Source organism: Pogoniulus pusillus, chromosome 3 (genome assembly GCF_015220805.1).
Source record: "Pogoniulus pusillus isolate bPogPus1 chromosome 3, bPogPus1.pri, whole genome shotgun sequence".
NCBI classification, from domain to species: domain Eukaryota; kingdom Metazoa; phylum Chordata; class Aves; order Piciformes; family Lybiidae; genus Pogoniulus; species Pogoniulus pusillus.
In genome coordinates, this window is record NC_087266.1 from 9,859,404 (window position 1) to 9,879,437 (window position 20,034).

The window sequence follows — 20,034 nt, forward strand, 5'->3', positions numbered from 1 at the left end:
TCTCTTCTCCAGGCTGTCCTCATAGCAGAGCTGCTCCAGCCCTCTGAACATCTTCATGGCCCTCCTCTGGACTCGCTCTAACAGTTCCATGTCCTTGTGCTGGGGGCTCCAAAACTGCACACAGTCCTCCAGGTGGGGTCTGACAAGAGCAGAGTAAAGGAGGAGAATCACCTCCCTTGACCTGCTGGCCACACTTCTCATGGATGTTCGTCTGTGAGCTCATTTAGAATGTGTGCATTTTGCTGCATATGCAAAGATTGAGGTAAACTCTCTGGGCTCTCTCAGCCATGCTGTTTCCTAACCTCAGTCTTTACCTGTTTGCTTTATTGAGCAGCTTTATTTTCTTCTTTTTTTCTTCTGCCTGTTCTCGGTGTCTAGGTATGTGTAAGCATATATATATATATATATATGCATGCAATTGTGTTTATTTAGCTGTATTTCTTCCTAAATTTTGATTTTTTCTGAAGGTATCTGTAATTAAAATAATAGCTGCATAGTGACTTTTATGTACTGCTTGTTCCTGATGTCTCAGATTTCATCAACCATATAATTTGCCTTAACTGTCCATAAAAACACTAGTAGCATTTGATATCACATTGCTACATACATAATGAAAATCCTGTTTCCCTTCCAAACACTGGGTATAAAAATGACTTTTCCAATATGCTCAGAAAACAAACAAGTTCAGGCTTAATTGGAGCTACTGGTAAATAAAACCAGTTTCTGATTGTAGTTTGTCTTCTTGTATAAACTTAGTCAAATGTGTGTGCCTGGTTTAGTTTTTTTCACTGTGATTGTTATTCCTGTCTGTATAGCATGTGGTATATTGATGTGGTAGGGTCTCATGGGTCTCATAGGGGTGTTTTATGTTTAGAAAGAAGTGTGTATACATATATATAGTAACATATATATGTGTTACACACTCACACACAGGTAAACATATATTCCAGAATGGGTATGTGTGTATGTATAATCACAGAATCATAGAATCAGCCAGGTTGGAAGAGACCTCCAAGATCATCCAGTCCAACCCACCACCCAGCCCTATCCAGCCAACCAGACCATGGCACTAAGTGCCTCATCCAGTCCTTTCTTCAACACCTCCAGGGACAGTGACTCCACCACCTCCCTGGGCAGCCCATTCCAATAGTGCTACCTTTCAGTTTTGGGAATTATATACTAAATAATATTTACAAATATTTTGGTTTTTGCTAGAAGTGTATAAAGTGCTTTTGACATGACACTTCCCAGTACAGTTTTTGTCTCTTGATCAACTGTTTCCTATTTCCTCAACTATTTCCTGTCTTCTGTTTTTATTACAGGGTGAAAGAATGATGTGATGGAGATGAATATGGGCCGCTGGTCAGGCTCACGGCCACCTCCGTCATGCCTTGCCCTTCTGATTGTCAGGCTCCTGGCCTCTGTTTGCCAGGTAGTTCATGGGACCGCCCCACTTGGCTTTCACTTTACACATTCCACTTACAATGCTACAGTGTATGAGAATTCTGCAGCCAGGACCTATGTCAACAGTCAAGCAAGGATGGGCATTACTTTGGCTGACCTTTCGTGGGATATCAAGTACAGGATCGTGTCTGGTGATGATGAGGGCTTTTTTAAAGCAGAAGAAGTAATCATTGCTGACTTTTGCTTCCTAAGAATAAGGACTAAAGGTGGGAATTCAGCTATATTGAACAGAGAAATACAGGACAACTATTTATTGATGGTGAAAGGGTCTGTCAGAGGAGAGGACTTGGAAGCATGGACAAAAGTAAGCATCCAGGTTTTGGATATGAACGACTTAAGGCCTTTGTTTTCACCAACCACATACTCTGTCACGATAGCGGAGAGCACTCCTTTAAGGACTAGCATCGCACAGGTGACCGCAACGGATGCAGATATTGGGTCCAATGGTGAATTTTATTATTATTTCAAAAACAAAGTTGATCTCTTCTCAGTTCATCCTACCAGTGGTGTCATCTCCTTGAGTGGCCGCTTGAACTACGATGAGAAAAACAGGTACGACCTTGAGATTTTGGCCGTGGACCGCGGGATGAAGCTTTATGGAAACAATGGTGTCAGCAGCACTGCCAAGCTTTATGTTCACATTGAACGCATAAATGAACACGCGCCAACGATAAGCGTAGTAACTCATGTTCCCTTCCCATCAGACAAGGAGCCTACCTATGCAATTGTTAACATTGATGACCAAGATGAAGGAGCCAACGGAGAAATAGAATCTGTTTCTATTGTGGCTGGAGATCCACTGGAACAGTTCTTTCTGATTAAAGAAGGTAAATGGATGAATGAGTACAAAATCAAAGAAAGAAAGCCTATTGATTGGGACAGCTTCCCGTATGGATATAACCTGACTCTTCAAGCAAAGGATAAAGGATCTCCTCAGAAATTTTCTGCAGTCAAACTGGTCCACATTGCTAGTCCCAAAAAAGAGAGTATCCCCCTGAAATTTGAAAAGGAATCGTATGATTTTTTGATCAGTGAATTTTCACCTCCTGGTGTAGTGGTTGCAGTAGTTAGGCTGCTGCATGAGCCACAGGGTGTGGAGTACAGATTATCTCCAGATGAGGAAGCTGAGTATTTTAAGATCAATCCCAGAACAGGCCTTATTACTACTGCTCGTCCTTTGAAAATCATTGAGAAGGACGTCTATGAATTAGAAGTATATACAAACAAAGGTGCTGATTTAAAAGCACAGGTTACTGTCAGGTTAGAAGATGCCAATGATCACACTCCAGAATTCCAGCAGCCTTCCTACAGCTCATTCATCAACGAAAGTGTCCCTGTGGGGTCCAGCGTTTTGGCCGTTTCAGCAGTTGATAAAGATAGGGGAGAAAATGGGTACATAACATACAGCATTGCCAGTCTGAACTCCCTACCATTTACAATAAACCAATTTACAGGTGTCATCAGCACATCTGAAGAACTGGATTTTGAGTCCTCACCAGAAAGTTACAGGTTCATTGTGAGAGCTTCTGACTGGGGTTCTCCCTACCGTCATGAAAGTGAGGTGAACGTCACCATATACATAGGCAACGTCAATGATAACAAACCCCTGTTTGAAAAAGTGGCGTGTCAGGGAGTGATTTCTTCTGATTTTCCTGTTGGCGGTCACATCACAGCTGTTTCTGCAATAGACATAGATGAGTTAGAGCTCGTGAAGTACAAAATAATATCTGGAAATGAATTAGGCATTTTTTATTTAAATCCTGACTCTGGTGTCCTGCAGCTTAAAAAATCTCTAATTAATTCTGGCATAAAGAACAGCAACTTTGGCCTTAAGATAACGGCAACTGATGGAGAGAACTTTGCTGATGCTATGTTTGTTAATATTTCAGTAGTTCACGGGAAAGTGTCTTCAAAGACCTTTAGCTGTAGAGAAACTAGAGTTGCTCAGAAGCTAGCAGAAAAATTACTCAAAAAGGCAAAAGCAAATGTGAAGCTGAATTTGGAAGATGGTTTTCTTGATTTTTATTCGGTTAACAGGCAGGCGCCACATTTTGACAAATCCTTCCCTACTGATGTAAAGGTTTTAGAGGATCTGCCAGTTGGTGCTACCATCCTGAGGATAAGAGCCTACGATGCAGACTCAGGCTTTAATGGGAGAGTACTTTATACAATTTCCGATGGTAATGTAGATAGTTGTTTCAACATTGACATGGAGACCGGGGTGCTTAATGTTCTTATGCCCTTGGATCGTGAGAAAACAGAGCTCTATCTCCTTAATATTACAATTTATGATTTAGGTAACCCACAGAAATCTGCATGGAGACTGTTGACTGTCACTGTGGAGGATGCAAATGACAACAAGCCTGTTTTTTTACAGGACAGTTACTCAGTTAATATTTTAGAAAGTACTAGTCTTGGTACAGAGATAATCCAGGTGGAAGCCAGAGATAAAGACCTAGGATCTAATGGTGAAGTGACTTACTCAGTACTGACAGACAGCCGGCAATTTGCCATCAACAGTTCCACAGGAATGGTGTATGTGGCTGATCAACTAGACCGGGAATCCAAAGCCAACTACACGCTGAAGATTGAGGCGAGGGACAAAGCAGAGAGTGGCCATCAGCAGTTCTCAGTTGTACCTCTGAAGGTTTTTTTGGATGATGTCAATGATTGCTCTCCAGCCTTTATACCATCCAGCTACAACGTGAAGGTCCTTGAGGACCTGCCAGTTGGCACTGTCATAGCTTGGTTGGAAACTCACGATCCAGATCTCGGCTTGGGAGGTCAAGTTCGTTACTCGCTGGTGAACGATTACAACGGGCGGTTTGAGATAGACAAGGCGAGCGGCGCCATCCGCTTGAACAAGGAGCTCGACTATGAGAAGCAGCAGTTCTACAACCTGACTGTGCGTGCGAAGGACAAGGGGCGCCCGGTTTCGCTCTCCTCTGTTTCTTTCGTGGAAGTTGAAGTGGTGGATGTTAACGAAAATCTCTATACCCCTTACTTTCCTGACTTTGCTGTCATTGGATCTGTAAAGGAAAACTCCCGCATTGGTACAAGTGTTTTGCAAGTTGTTGCTCGAGATGAGGACTCTGGAAGGGATGGAGAGATCCAGTATTCTATCAGGGATGGCAGTGGCCTGGGGAGATTCAGCATAGATGAAGAAACCGGTGAGTTTTGCTTCTCATCTCCTTTTATTTTCATAGAGGTTTTTGCAAAAACGAAGTGAAGACATAATTGTCTTCTGTCCTTACCAAGAAGTTCAGTTCTTCTTAACAGGCAAGATAGAATGATAAAATAAAGATTTTCCAGGCACAGCAGTGACATGATTTAATTACCTGGTTACATTCGTCACTCAGTGGGTGTGAAACAATACATGTTCCTTTTCAGCAGCTGTGTGATGACTCCATTTAAAAAAGCGGTGATAGCTGTGGAATGGTTTGCTTCTGTGCTATCTGTTGATCATTGTAAATTACTCAGGTCACCTCCACAGAGCCGTAGCACTTGTGACCTTGAATGCAGCATTAAACCCAATGAAAGGAAATAAGGAGCTTGAGACAAGAGTTATTTCATCCTAAAACCTATTTGTGGTCTTGTGCTTACTGTTGTTGCAAGTAATATTTCATGGGATTTAACAGTCTGGAATGATATGCCATTCCCTGTAATACACTTCCTTCTAGCACATCATTCATCAGTGTCGGCATGCTTGTGTAGAGGTAGAAATACAGGGACAGGTGCTTAGCTGTAAACCCAACTGTGTTAGCTTGCCTTTGGTGGTGTTTGTATTACAAACACTGATGTTAGAAAGCAGTACTAATAGGGTGAAGATTTTTAAGGTTTTGAACTTAGCTACCATGCCACCCTATTGGAAAATGTGGAAAGTACTAAGTATAAAAGGCTGTCTAGTAAAACCTTTACAGACTGGCTGTTTGAATGTCTTAGAGCTGCTGGGAATAACGGTGCAGCTGTGGTACTAAAAGCAAGGGGGAATTAAAAAATATTAGTCAACAGTTTCAGAAATCATATTAAGTGTGTTAGGTCTGTGGGTTTACTGTGGTTTAAGCAGACTTTGTATGTATTTTTCTAAAGCTTTTAATTGAGAACGTGATATTAAAACATAAGATTAAAATGTATGTTTTGGCAAATGCAAACTGTTTAATCAAATGTCAACTTTCTAAACTGAACATTATGAAAAACAGATGACATTACAAGTGCTGTGGATTATGTCTGAGGATAAGCAGTGCAAAATATTTGTATTCTATTTGTGCTGTAGTCTCTCTGCTGCAGCTGTTCACAGATGATAGGCAGAACTTGGTGTCCATGAACATCAAAGTTGAGTGTCAGAAGTCAAAAGGGCACCCACTCTAATTTCCAGAAACCTTAAGAGCTTGTGTATCCTGCAGTGCTGAACAGCAATTGAAGGCATTCAGGCAACATTATGTAGGCAGTTGAATGGGAATTTCAATTTTCAGCTCCTGTCTTTGAAAATTTTTGCCTTCCTGCTTACTGAGTATCATCAATTTCAGCTAAAGCAGTTCATTGTAAAGCAATGGGAGATGGGCTTCATGTTGTATTAATGTTTGTAATAGAGGAGAGGGTAGGTCTTCCTCAACTGTCTTCTTCATTCCTTCTTCTTCATTACTTTAATGATTTGACTCAATGCTCTTAAAGGTTATTTCAAACCTGAATTGATTCTATGATTGATCCAAATGCTCCAGTATTAATCTGGAAATTTCAGGATTCAACATTTATTGAACTGAAAGGGATTGATAGGGAGAATTAAGTTAATCCATGTCTCTCATTAATAAATTAGCCTGCAGTTTGTACCTACTTCCTGGATTAGTAGGGCAAGTTAGGGCCCTCCATTCACTGGAGCACAAATCATGTTTTGACTTGAGTGGGAATCGTGTTCAGTATTCCAAATTAAATGTACATGGTTTCTTTCCAGAATTGAAATCTAGTTTGTGTAGAGAAAAATACCTCACAATCCCTTGAACTTTAAAAGTTGCAAATATTTGTCTACCTTTTAATCTTTCACAAGTGTTTTCATGAAAAAGAACCATGCTGTGCTGTTTCACATAGACTGTTCCAAAAGACACTTGGTAATCCAACAGATCACAAGACTTTTTGATTCTTATTTTATCTGTTTTCCCCAACTGTTCAATACAACTTGATCCTTCTCAAAACCAACTGAGAGAAGACCTGGGTGCATAGCTGCAGCCAGGGCAATGTGGAGAGCAGGACTTGAGGGTGCAAGAGTTACTCCAAGTTGAGCTGTCATAACCTGAGTGCAGAATGGGACCTGCTGTGTCAAACAGGACAGAGCATTAATACTCTGCTATCGAACTGATGGCAAGTTAAATGCTGCTGAATGATGAATCAGCTTTCTAGCTGTAGAAAAGAGCTCAAGTCACATACTGAATTAATTTACAAAGAGATAGCTGTTTATTTACTTTCAGCACAGTTAATTTGTCACTTTTAAACTGACCAGCTCTATTGGCTTCTGCACCATCTCTCCTGAAATTTGTGAAGGTAAGCAGAAGTGGGAAGTACAACAAATCAATATTTTTGGCTGCTGCCTTAATGAAGAGAAGCCTGCAGTATCCATTATATCATTAGGATATTAACTGGACCAAATTCATCCTGATATGTGAGTAGGCTGAACTCCAAGTAAGCCTGTGCATTCAGCAAAATTCTGCCTGGGGGCATTATTTTTATTCTTCTGCAATATTCCATCTTAATGGTGTCATCCCCTGTGCTGAGTGAGAGGTGCTTGTGTTCCTCGAGACATGTCCATACCAAGGAGAGGAATTGGTGCAGAGACACCTAAGAAGGAGCTGGCCCGAGTGGTGAATCCACACCATGCTGCTGCACGCTTGTTGGCATAGTAGCTTTGTTCTTGTTCCATTACAGATGTGTAGAAGTGCATAGAGGTGTGTCTTGCTCCTCTGGGTTTGACCTGACATTTACTGTGAGTTCCACAACAGGGTTGTGTCCTTACAGGTCTGAACTGTAAGCTGAGGAGTCTCCTCCATGTTGACCAATGTGAATCTCTGCATAGGGCATATGTGCGAATCTTGGTTCTGTTGCAGTTTGGTCTGCCAAGAGAGTGAGCCTGGAATTTCCTTCTGACAGTGCTGCTCCTGCCCTCTGCCATAGAAAATCAATTTTGAGGATTGTCATTGTGTTTTAGCATATACTGCTAAATACTGTAGTTCTTATGTGGTAGTCACCAGAGGCATAGCAAGTGTTTGCCAGCTAGAACTATTTGATGAAGTGAAATTTTACAGGTATTTGGTCCCACAGCCTTGTGAATCACTTTCAGATTTGTTTCAGTGGATTTGCTTCCCTTTTCCAGGAGGCAGTGCCAGTACAAATTTGAAAATCAGTAAAAACTCTCCTGAAGTAGAAAGCATCAGTTCCTCTCCTCCTCCAGCTTCATCCTTGGATTCCCACTAGTGTCTTAGCCAACAGACTAAATTCTCATGGGTTTACAAGACAAGTGTGACTTGTAGCTAAAATTAAGTGGTTTAAGACTTTTCTAGAGGTTAAAAACAAGCAATTAAAACAAACCCCAACAAAACAATCCCACAAACAAAATTCTTCTGTTTTAACAGTGGACTCCTACTTGCTGACTCCTGCCTTGATGGAGACTTGAGTTTGCCACCAGCCTAGGTGTATGATTCAAAGTCATTGATGTTCTTGTATTCATTGGCCTGTTTACTGACTGATGGTGTAAATGCCACAAGCATACCATTTAAGATCCCTGCACTGAGGGACATATAAAGTCATCCTGACATTTATGCCTTCTTTTCTTAGTTCTGTCTCCTGTAAAAAATTGCTGCCCCCCTCCCCCATATTCTTCCCATTCCCTTGGACTCCAGGGATGTAATCCATAGGATGAAATATGGTGGTCTACCATCAGAACTAGTCACTGCAGGCTTTCCTCATGGTCAACAGAGAGAAAGGGGCAATTAAGAAACATGATTCATTGTACCCTACAGTAAAAATATGAAATTAATTAGATGAATCATGCTCTAAAACTGTGCAGAGGTCTTTGTATGCCTAGCTCTGAGGTGGAGGTCTACACTAAACACTCAGGTTTTTGGAGATACAATCCAGCCGTGTTAACTGTAAAGGAACTGTAAACAAGAATATTTGCTGTCAGGTTTTCATGCTAAGTAATCTATCTCCTTCCTGCCAGATTAATGAGTGGTTTTAGCCTAATTACAGGGAATTGTCTCTCAGTAAGAAAACTACACATGAATGCTTTTCTAGAAATAGAAATGTTTTTAAGAATTACCTCCAGAAAGTCATCAAGATCTGATGTTTTCACCTTAGTGCTGGAAGCAGGTTGTGACATTGCCCTTATGCAACACAAGGACTATGGAGAAGCTTGAATTACTTTGTCAACTCTAGTACTGCTTCCTGCCTGCTCTGTCCTTCTACACTCCTCACCAGCCTGCTAATTGTAGTTCCTTAGAAGAGAATTGCGTAAACCCTCCTCTGTATTTCCAGATGAGCACAAAATGGGCACAAATTTGTACATTTTTTTGGCGGGGGGGGGAATGTCAGTGTGCTCTGAGTTTTTATCACAGTGATAGCTTTAATAGAGAAAACTACACTGCTGGAAGTGATGTCTGCCTTCTGTAAAAACCTGGATTTTCTCACTTCTGGTATGTGCACCCTCGTAGTGCTGATGCCACAGCAAAGTGGTGTATTTTTGCTGTCTCAGGAGCCAACGCTGAGTCCAACAAAACCACATAGGTTTACACTACCATCTACCTTGGGTGACTAAATACAATCTACTGGTACCTTTTGTCTGGCTGCGGTGGGGACTTGGACAACTATGGAGTCTTCTCAACTTCTCCAAAGGTTCAGTGAGATGAGATCAGTCCTAGCCTAAGTGCTGACGTCTCCTTTCTCATATTTTAATGATTTGTGGTTTAGCTACACAGCATTTTTTACTCAAGCTGCACTTTTTAGTCTGGCATGTGTTTCTGCTCTGTGCACAGTTGATGTAACAACCTGGCACTCAAACAGGTTCTATGTTTACCTCTACGCCACCCATGGATCTACTGGTAACAGCAAATGGCTTAAATGAGTTCTAGAGGAGCAGAGAGACTGGAATTCAGTAGGCTTGATTGGAGTTGATGTGGCAGTGCCCTCGGGTGCAAGGAGTGACTGTTGGCTCTGAATAGGTGGGAAGAATGAATCAGTAGGTCTTTTTCTGCTTCTCAGGAAAGGTTTGCAACATCTTAAATACCACTGAAATTGAATATAGAGATAAAATAGTGGCATTAATTAAATGCTTAGGAGATCTTCAATGTTCTTGCAAAGCCCATAAGCATGGTCTTAAGCAATGCTTTCAGAATTTACTGACCTCGTTTCCTACGGGTGTTCAGGAGTCTGAGTGCCCTGGTTTGCATTGGGGCTTTAAGTTTAGGCCTTAGGTGGCACTGATTTAGGCCTTAGGGGCCACTTAGGTGGCAGCTCTCCTATGAGGGCAGACTGAAAGAGTTGGGGCTGTTCAGTCTGGAGAGGAGGAGGCTCCGAGGTGACCTTTTTGTGGCCTTCCAGTATCTGAAGGGGGCCTACAAAAAATGCTGGGGGTGGACTTTTTAGGCTACCAGATAGTGACAGGACAAGGGGAATGGAGCGCAGCTGGAGATGGGTAGGTTCAGGCTGGACATGAGGTGGAAGTTGTTGAGCATGAGAGTGGTGAGAGCCTGGAATGGGTTGTGCAGGGAGGTATCACACAGTATCACAGTATCATCAGGGTTGGAAGAGACTCTGGCCAGCCAGCTCTAAGGTAGGGTGTCCCTGGCCATGGCAGGGAGGTTGGAACTAGCTGAACCTTGTGGTCCCTTCCAACCCTGACTGATTCTATGATTCTATGATTCTAATTTCCACCCATGTGGAGGCCCTTTAATAAGAACACATGGTGGAGATGACCTTATGGACTTGTTCTCTTTGGGGGCTTTCAGCCCTGAAACTCAAATGAATGAGCCAATCCCACCTTTCTCAATGCCGAAATCTTGAAGTCGCTATATTACACTGAGATGAAGTCTAAGTTATTACAGACTCCACAGATACATTAATGGTGCCAAGGACAGCAGTCTGGTCTTCTGGTTTGATACCTTTTAAGGTACCCCAGGAGTGATGGAAATTCCTGACAGACTGTGGCTAGAGTCTAAAAAGAAGCCAGTTGGTGTTGGAAAACCCTGATCATGGCTTCAAACGACTAATAATAGTAACTAGAAACACCAGATGATATGTTTTACAATAAACCAGACCTGCCTGCACTGCTATACCTGTTTGGCAGAAGGGAATAAATTTCTTGCTTTACACCCCTTAATTCTCACCTTCTTCTGAAAGTTTTTGATTGTTGAATGATACTTTCATTTATTGCAGTTTGAGTGGTCTGATAAATATTTGTGTAGGAACATTACAAGCATGTCCTTGAAACGAAATCAAGTGAAAATGAAAAGGGTTTGTGATGCATGATTTTTTTCCCTCTCACTTGTTTAATTTTAGGAAAACATGTAGGAGCCAGTGGCTAAATCTGGGCAGACTCAGTGATAGAATTTAATTCATTATAAAGTTTTGAGGCATTAGTATTGTGAATGTTCTTCATTTTCCTTGAGTGTAGGCAAATTTCATTGCCCAGAGCCAGTATTTTCAGAGTCACTTAATTATCTCAGGCTTCTAAACCCTGTAACTTCAAAGTAAGTTCAAGCCACATAATAAGAGAAGTACCAGTGGGTGTTGCTGGGAAGTGACTGAAGAAAAGGCGATGCTCACAGGAGAGGCACTTGCAGCAGCCACTTGGGACTGGAGATTCTTGATGGTCATCCTGATCACGATCAGCCTCTATGGGAAGGAGCATACCAAATGGATTGCTGAGCCCAAAATCTGGTCTATCATCCTGTATCTGCGTCAGGCTTGAATAAAGCATTCCTGGGAGCAGCTATTTCTGTGGTACTGTTATCCTTGTTCTGTGAGTTATCTCTGGCAGCTTCTGAGAGTGCAAGCATTCTTTCAGTTAGGATTTCCAGTTTTAGGAAAGGAATTGTTAATATTTTTCTTTGAAATTGTCTGTGATGGAAAAACAAGACTTTTTTATGAGTTCTGTGTCTGTATGTTTATAATTTTGGTGATATTTGTAGCTGCAAATTAGTAAAGGAGCAAGCTTGTGGTTTCACTAGAATGGATTTGTTTAACTTTTTATTTAATAATATGGACCCTAACATAATGCATCAGCTTACTATAATATGTACTTTAAAGGACTGTTAGTATCACTCTGACCTGCTTTCAAAATTTCCTAGTGAGGCCAGTCATGCAGAGTTGTTCCATTCAAATTGCTCAGCTCTCTTGGCTTTATATCCTCTAAAACAGCTCACAGTTTTTATAGCTAGCTGTAATTTGCCTGTTTTCCCTTCTCTGGAAAATGTTTAGAAAATCACCTTTATTATTAAGGATGGTTCTGATGATGGGATATTTTATCTCAATCTTGAAGTAATTTATTTATTAATGAGGAAATGTGCAGTTTGTATTTCTTTCTAAGGCAAGAACTAGTTACCTTTTATCACCCTTGAAATTTGTTTCTCAGAGTATTTTTACTGTCTATTATTCTCTCCCTTAGTGTGTAAACCCAGAGGTGATCCTTAGTCTATCCTGTGCACCACCATCTATTAAGTTATACCCAACTGCTCCTGCAGAAAGCTTATGTCCAAAGTGTCAGTGAAGGGACCAAACCACAAGGTAGTCAGTTAGACAATACTAGAGGAAGGCTGACTTTCACTGTCTGATGTTCAGTCCGAACATCTGAGCACCAGCTTTGTCCTGGCATCACTTCAGACCATGATCTATCTTCCCATGTAAGCAATTCATGATACTTCAGAGGTAACTGAAGAAAAATCCATTTTAGCTCTTCCAAAGTACCAACAGATGCCCAGGGACATCGAGAGTGATGTTGTTAATGCAAAACTACAAGCTTATGAGCATATGGAAGACAACACAAGCAGACCTGTCCTCCTGGGATGTACAGAGGAGGATGTTTCAACAGTGTAAAAGATTACGTGGAGCCATTTTGGTGTACTGCCTAATCTTTTACTGAAACAAGTCCAAAAGACAGGAATTTCAAGTGGTGAATAAAATGGAGGACACATCCAAGAGAGCCAGTGGCATCCTGGCCTGCATCAGGAATGGTGTGGTCAGCAGGAGCAGGGAGGTCATTCTGCCCCTGTACTCTGCACTGGTTAGACCACACCTTGAGTACTGTGTTCAGTTCTGGGCCCCCCAGTTTAGGAGGGACATTGAGATGCTTGAGCGTGTCCAGAGAAGGACGACGAGGCTGGGGAGAGGCCTTGAGCACAGCCCTACGAGGAGAGGCTGAGGGAGCTGGGATTGTTTAGCCTGGAGAAGAGGAGGCTCAGGGGTGACCTTATTGCTGTCTACAACTACCTGAAGGGTGGCAGAATGAGAGGACACAGCCTCAACCTACGCCAGGGGAGATTTAGGCTTGAGGTGAGGAGAAAGTTCTTCACTGAGAGAGTCATTGGACACTGGAATGGGCTGCCCGGGGAGGTGGTGGAGTCGCCGTCCCTGGATCTGTTCAAGGCAAGACTGGATGTGGCACTTGTTGCCATGGTCTAGCCTTGAGCTCTGTGGTGAAGGGTTGGACTTAATGATCTGTGAGGTCTCTTCCAATCCTAATAATACTGTGATACTGTGTGATACTGTGATCCTGCTGTTTGACCCTTACAGCAGGTTGTGTAGCTTTCTAGGAAGCAGTAGAGTTAATCAGGATCTTATGGGTAGTTACACTCAACTGATGAAAAATCAAAGTCTGCATATCTCTTCCCCTTCTTGAGCACATAGGCAGGCTCCAGGGTTTACCTCACAAGCTAGGTAAAAGGGTACTTCTTAGAAGGCTATTTGCAGTTCAAAGACAACAAGTAATGGCGAATCAGACACTTGCTGGAGAGCAGCCAGGAGGAAAGGGACCTGGGGGTACTGATAAACAGTAAGCTGAAGATGAGCCAGCAGTGTGCCCAGGTGGCCAAGAGAGCCAATGGCATCCTGGCCTGCATCAGGAACAGTGTGGCCAGTAGGACAAGGGAAGTTATTCTTCTCCTGTACTCAGCACTGGTCAGGCCACACCTTGAGTACTGTGTCCAGTTCTGGGCTCCTCAATTCAAGAAGGATGTTGAGGTGCTGGAGCATGTCCAGAGAAGGGCAACAAAGCTGGTGAGGGGCCTGGAGCACAAACCCTATGAGGAGAGGCTGAGGGAGCTGGGGGTGTTTAGCCTGGAGAAGAGGAGGCTCAGGGGTGATCTTATGACTGTCTACAACTACCTGAAGGGACATTGTAGCCAGGTGGGGGGTGGCCTCTTCTCCCAGGCAACCAGCAACGGAACAAGGGGACAGAGTCTCAAGTTGTGCCAGGGTAGGTATAGGCTGGATATTAGGAAGAAGTTCTTCCCAGAGAGAGTGATTTGCCATTGGAATGGGCTGCCCAGGGAGGTGGTGGAGGCACCGTCCCTGGGGGTCTTCAAGAGAAGACTGGATGAGGCACTTAGTGCCATGGTCTAGTTGATTGGATAGGGCTGGGTGCTAGGTTGGACTGTCTGATCTTGGAGGTCTCTTCCAACCTGGTTGATTCTATGATTCTATGATTCTATGATTGCTTGGCAAGCTCTTCCAATCTTTCACTGCTCTCATCGCTAAAAATTGTGTCATACCTAAAGCTATTTGCCTAATTTCAGTGTTCAAGGCTTGGAACTTGTCAAGTCTTTTGCCATGAAGGTAAATATAAAGTAAAACTTAAAAAGTCCTTTTGCTGTGAGATCTCTTTCTATTCATGCATACATGTTTACCTGAAGTAGATGTTTGGCGATGAGCTTCTATAGCCAGTGGAACAGATTCATTCAGTCTGTAGTCTGCTGTTTAACATAAACATCTTTATTACATTTTATACGCTTATGGTGTCTCATTAGTATTGAAGTGCTGCCAGTAAGAAATAACAGAGGGAAAGCCAAATAGAGTGCATGTGGGGAGGGAATTTTCACCGCAGTTGGTTTGCATTAGGTGTTTGCACTAATCCATTTTTGTATTACTCAGAGTTGCCCGCTGACATTGGTTTGATTGTTTTGTGCACTGCTATCAAGAAAAAGGGTAGATTGGATCAGTTGTGGTTAGGTGTTTGTCATGTCATTCTGTTCTTCTGGGGACGTTTTGGGGACAGCTCTTCGGACACTTCATCTCCTGTCTTCTGCAGAGAATGAGTCAGGGACATGGAATGGGAAGCTATATGATCTCCTACCGAGTTCCTCCTGGCATTGTAATGAGGTAACATGGGGATTAGTTTGGACATATAACATGAGGCAGTATTCATCTCATATGGCTTTGCTCTCCTGGTTAAATGTCTCATGTAGGTTGGACGTGAACATGGTGGTCAACTAAAGTGAGGTGAGTCCTGCCTCAGGTGGTGAAAAGATAGTTGGGTGAGTCTTGCTTGGGCAGGTGTTGCTGCAGAGAGCCATGAGAGTGGGAAGTATGGGAAGATGTAGTGCTGTGCTTGATCTTCTCTGTGGTCTCTGCATTGGGGAAACAAGAGGGAAAAAAAGGGGGGAATAGGGGGAATATGAGTTTGCACGCTCCAGCTCGTCACTCTACTAATTGCCTGAGAAGCCTGGAACACAAGCCCTATGAGGAGAGGCTGAGCGAGCTGGGGTTGTTTAGCCTGGAGAAGAGAGGCTCAGGAGAGACCTCTTTGCTGTCTACAACTACTTGAAAGGAGGCTGTAGCCAGGTGGGAATTGGTCTCTTCTCCCAGGCCAAAAAAAGCCTGGATGAGGCACTTAGTGCCATCATCTAGTGGATTGGACAGGGCTGGGTGATAGGTTGGACAGGATGGTCTTGGAGGTCTCTTCCAAACTGGTTGATTCTATGATTTTGTGACTGGACACATTCTGTGGAGCTTACCTGCCCCTACACATAGTTGTACATGTTTACTTTTTGGTCTCTGATGCCTGTACCATGTCTTGAAGGCACCTAAAGAACCAGTGTCTTTGTAGCAAGCTATGTCTCAACTTCGCAGCTGTTCCCCACTGGTGACAGTCTGGTTATCACAACCCCTCCTGAAGCTGCTTCTCTCAGGAAATGCTTTTCAGTTACTTAGATACTTTCCTCTTGGAGTTGAGCAAAATGTTCTTGCTGTATCTGTACGAGTGACAGTTCTCCTGGGTGACAGACTGGAGAGATGTGCAGCTCTGGAGCTAAGGAGATGCTACGTTTGGGTCTGTCTTGAGCTTTTGCCAGTGAAAATCAGGTTTTAGTTATAAACTTGAGCACATAGCCATTAGCACTGATGAATAATCATCCTAGCAACTATAAGAAATTAAATTAAACTTCTGTTTCTTAATTTATGTCAGGACTAATTGCAAAGAAGAGTTTATGCTGGCCTGAGAGCTATCTGAGGTTTTAATAGCTGTGTTTTCATGATGTGACAGCTACATCTGCCAGTCTTTCACAATCGAAGCCTTCAGTTTTTCGGTTCTATCGAATTTGCATAGCAAATTAATTTCTGACTTCAGATTATTGCAGCCCATAATGAATTATATGCATGGAGTCACCGTCCCTGGAGCTGTTCAAGGCAGGATTGGATGTGGCACTTGATGCCATGGTCTAGCCTTGATCTCTGTGGTAAAGGGTTGGACTTGATGATCTATGAGGTCTCTTCCAACCTTAGTGATACTGTGATACTGTGATACTGTGAAAGTTCTACCAAAAATTCATGTTCTGGAAATATAACTTTACACATAAGTCATTAAAAATAGTTTTGCTTCTTGGCACTGCTTCAGTTTAGAAGGTAAACGATACAATGATAAAAACAAACCCTAAATGTGAATCAGTTAAATTTTGAATAACTTTTTTTTTCTCCCCCCAAAAAAAGCTTTATTTTTATGAGAGAATAACTATGGGATTTAATTAAATTTGCCAGAATACTTCACAGTCCCAGAACACCTTTCATCTAAAGTACACAAATTATTTTTTCACATTTTAATGAAGGAAGCTCTTTGATGTACAACATTTATGTAGTTTCCCATTTTACTGAAAGGGTGTGAGAGGTGTAGATAAGTTAATAGTTTGATTCTTTTTCTTTGGGGGCAGTGAATAACAATGTAGAAATTCATTAAAAATTAAAAGAAAATTTGAGATCTCTGTGCTGAAGCTGTGCTTGACCATAGCATGTGGTGGTGGATAGGACAGATTTTTCTGACTCTCAGCATGTCTTTCCATGCAAGGTCACCCTTCTTACAATATGAAGAGTCTTTGAGCTGCTTTTAAAAGAACTAAATTTTATTGTTTCTTACTGAGATGGTCTGTAAGAATGAACTTTGCTGGATTGAGTCCAGCATCAGTAAGTTTGCAGATGACACCAAGCTAGGAGCAGCTGTTGATCTGTTGGAAGGTAGGAGAGCCCTGCAGAGGGACCTGGCCAGGCTGGATGGGTGGGCAGAGGCCAATGGGATGAGATTGAACAAGGTCAAGTGCAGGATTCTGCACTTTCGCCACAACAACCCCAAGCAGTGCTACAGGCTGGAGACAGAGTGGCTGGAGAGCAGCCAGGAGGAAAGGGACCTGGGGGTACTGATAGATAGTAGCTGAAGATGAGCCAGCAGTGTGCCCAGGTGGCCAAGAGAGCCAATGGCATCCTGGCCTGCGTTAGGAACAGTGTGGCCAGTAGGACAAGGGAGGTTATTCTTCCCCTGTACTCAGCACTGGTCAGGCCACACCTTGAGTGCTGTGTCCAGTTCTGGGCCCCTCAATTCAAGAGAGATGTTGAGGTGCTGGAACATGTCCAGAGAAGGGCAACAAAGCTGGTGAAAGATCTGGAGCACAAACCCTGTGAGGAGAGGCTGAGGGAGCTGGGGGTTGTTTAGCCTGGAGAAGAGGAGGCTCAGAGGTGACCTCATTGCTGTCTACAACTACCTGAAGGGAGGTTGTAGCCAGGTGGGGGTTGGTCTCTTCTCCTAGGCAACCAGCAATAGAACAAGGGGACACAGTCTCAAGTTGTGCTGGGGGAGGTCTAGGCTGGATGTTAGGAGGAAGTTCTTCACAGAGAGAGTGATTGGCGTTGGAATGGGCTGCCCAGGGAGGTGGTGGAGGCACTGTCCCTGGAGGTGTTCAAGCAAAGCCTGGATGAGGCACTTAGTGCCATGGTCTAGTTGACTGGCTAGGGCTGGGTGCTAGGTTGGCCTGGATGATCTTGGAAGTCTCTTCCAACCTGGTTGATTCTATGATTCTATGAACTGGTTTGTGCTGCCCTATTTCTACTGTCTATATATTAGTTGGTTGTTTTTATCACCTTGCCTTGATTATCATTAAGCAGTAACTCCTAGGTGATTGTGGATTGCAGTCCAAACCATCATCAGTGATTAATGCAGCTTCCTCTGGGATGTTAATCTGTTTTGCTGTGGGGGATTGTAACAAACACCAGCACTGTGATCCAGTCTGGGGCTAGCTGGAGTCTCTAGGCTGCCCATGGTGTTTTTTGGGGCTGCCAGCAGCTGTAGAGGAATTGGAGTGAAATCTCAGTGGGACTTTGGGGCTGGTTCTTTGGGGCAGCAATGGATGCTTTGAGCAGCTGTGTGTTCTTTACGGGGATAAGGCAGCCTCCCTTGCTTTAACCTTTCCCAATACCACTCTTCACAGACACCCACCTCATCCTGCTTCAGGAAACAACAGATTCAGCCCACATGAGCTACTTCCATTAGAAGCCTGATAAACTCTCAGTGTTTGAGTTTTCCTTCCACAGTTCCAGGGATGTAGAAGTGTGTTCTATGCCTTTGTTATCTAAATGCAGAGCAAATTAATGGTGTATCTTCATCTCCATGATAAGCAGTTACACCAGCCATTTGCTAATGAGATGAGATGCTTTTTGTGAGCCTGTGGCTCCATTGCTTCTCAGTATGACTCTACATTTAATGAGATATTGTCCTTTTAAGAATGCATAGTTCAGTGTGGGCAGCAAGTCTGAGGTGTGAAGCTGCCTTCTGGATAAAGACAAAATAATGAAAAAGGAAAGTTGTGACTATGGCAACATTTGGAGAGGAAATGAGGACTATTTAGGAGGCAAGAACAGGACTTAGCTGTGCCAACTAAAGGATAAATGGCAAAATCTGTTTAGTAAATGTTAATGAATTTAGGACTGCTGATTTGAGAGTTTGGCCCCTCAACAAGTACTGTTGAAACCCATTCCTGCTTAATATCTAAATTACTGTGTATTACTGTGTGTGATACTGTATATCAGAATTATAAGAGTTGAATTTGTTGATGGTGGAAGTAGAATAAAACCCATTCTGCTGGTGGAGATTCCTGGCCATAGCCATTTCTGCAGTGCAGAGTGCAGTGCTGTTGAGTTGATAGGAGTGTTTGTGTTGTCTTTTAAACACTAGTATGTTTACACAAACCTTTTGCATATGTTTCAGCTCTTTCGTGGGGATTTCCTTTAATTGCTTAATCTTTCATAATTAACATTAATCTATCACTGGCAAAGATAAAATCCAGCTAATTCTCAGAAAATCTGTTTCTCTTTCTCTCTACTTACAAATTAAAACTCCTCTGATACCAGTTGGAAGCTGTGTCTAGACATTGTATGTGGTCAGAATTAACCATGTGGTCACAGGGAGGATAAGCAGGCTGCTTTACACTGTCAAGTCTAATTCAGTCAAGTTTTACAAGAGGATTTGGACTCTGATGGAAAGTCTCTGGAGAGATGGGAACCTCTGGCAAAGGAGCTGTGATTTCCTTTTGCTAGTCACCTGAATCTAGGAGATACTGTTTTCTCTAGTGGGGTTCCTGAGGGGCTGATCTGTAGTGAAAAAAAAAAACCCAACCAACAGTGAAAAAAAAAAAATCAACAAGAAATTGCAAACCAAAACACCTTTTGCTGTATTAATTTGAATTACTACAGAAGAATCCCATTTCTTCAGTAAAGTAAGGCTGTGATTCCCAGCTTCCTTTAAACCTGATCTGTTCTGACTACAACAGAGGCATCCTGTTCCTGGTCCTAACTGCAGTGGACAGTGGCTCTTTTTATTTTCTTGTTAGCCACTTGGTAAGCCAGATCAAGAAAGCAGTGAGGAGAATTCTGTTTTCTTTCTTGTTATTGTTTTTTTAGTTTGTCTGGGTTTTTATTTTGTTTGGTTTTTTTTTTTTTTTTTTGTTTCCTTGTTTGTTTGTTTTTTATAAAGAAAAGAAGTGAGGGGATTTGTTCCCTGATGGGATTTTTGGGCCCTGCAAATGGTAGGCATTTTGGTGGAGTCAGGGAAGAGAGATCAGGTATAAAACTAAGTGTTGCTCTTTCTATGCTTATGACCATATGGATTGGAGAGCATGCATGCACAGAGATGCAGTGATAAGTGCTGTGGTACAGGCTGTGCAGTGAGTGGCTGGAGAGCAGCCCTGAGGAGAGTGACTTGGGAATGCTGGTGGACAAGAAGCTCAACATGAGCCAGCAGTGTGCACTTGCAGCCCAGAAAGCCAACCCAGGTACTGTGCT

General features: G+C 42.7%; 1 protein-coding gene across 7 annotated transcripts in view; it reads left to right on the top strand.

The window, feature by feature from the left end:
* The window catches only part of FAT3 (FAT atypical cadherin 3), a 486,301-nt gene that overhangs the window by 104,745 nt on the left and 361,522 nt on the right, over positions 1–20,034 (top strand). For all 7 annotated transcript variants that reach the window (XM_064169873.1, XM_064169899.1, XM_064169893.1 and 4 more), the window contains exon 2: positions 1,323–4,634. In XM_064169873.1, the coding sequence (XP_064025943.1) occupies positions 1,340–4,634 (3,295 nt within the window). In that variant the 5' untranslated portion in view covers positions 1,323–1,339. The remainder of the gene's footprint in view (positions 1–1,322; positions 4,635–20,034) is intronic.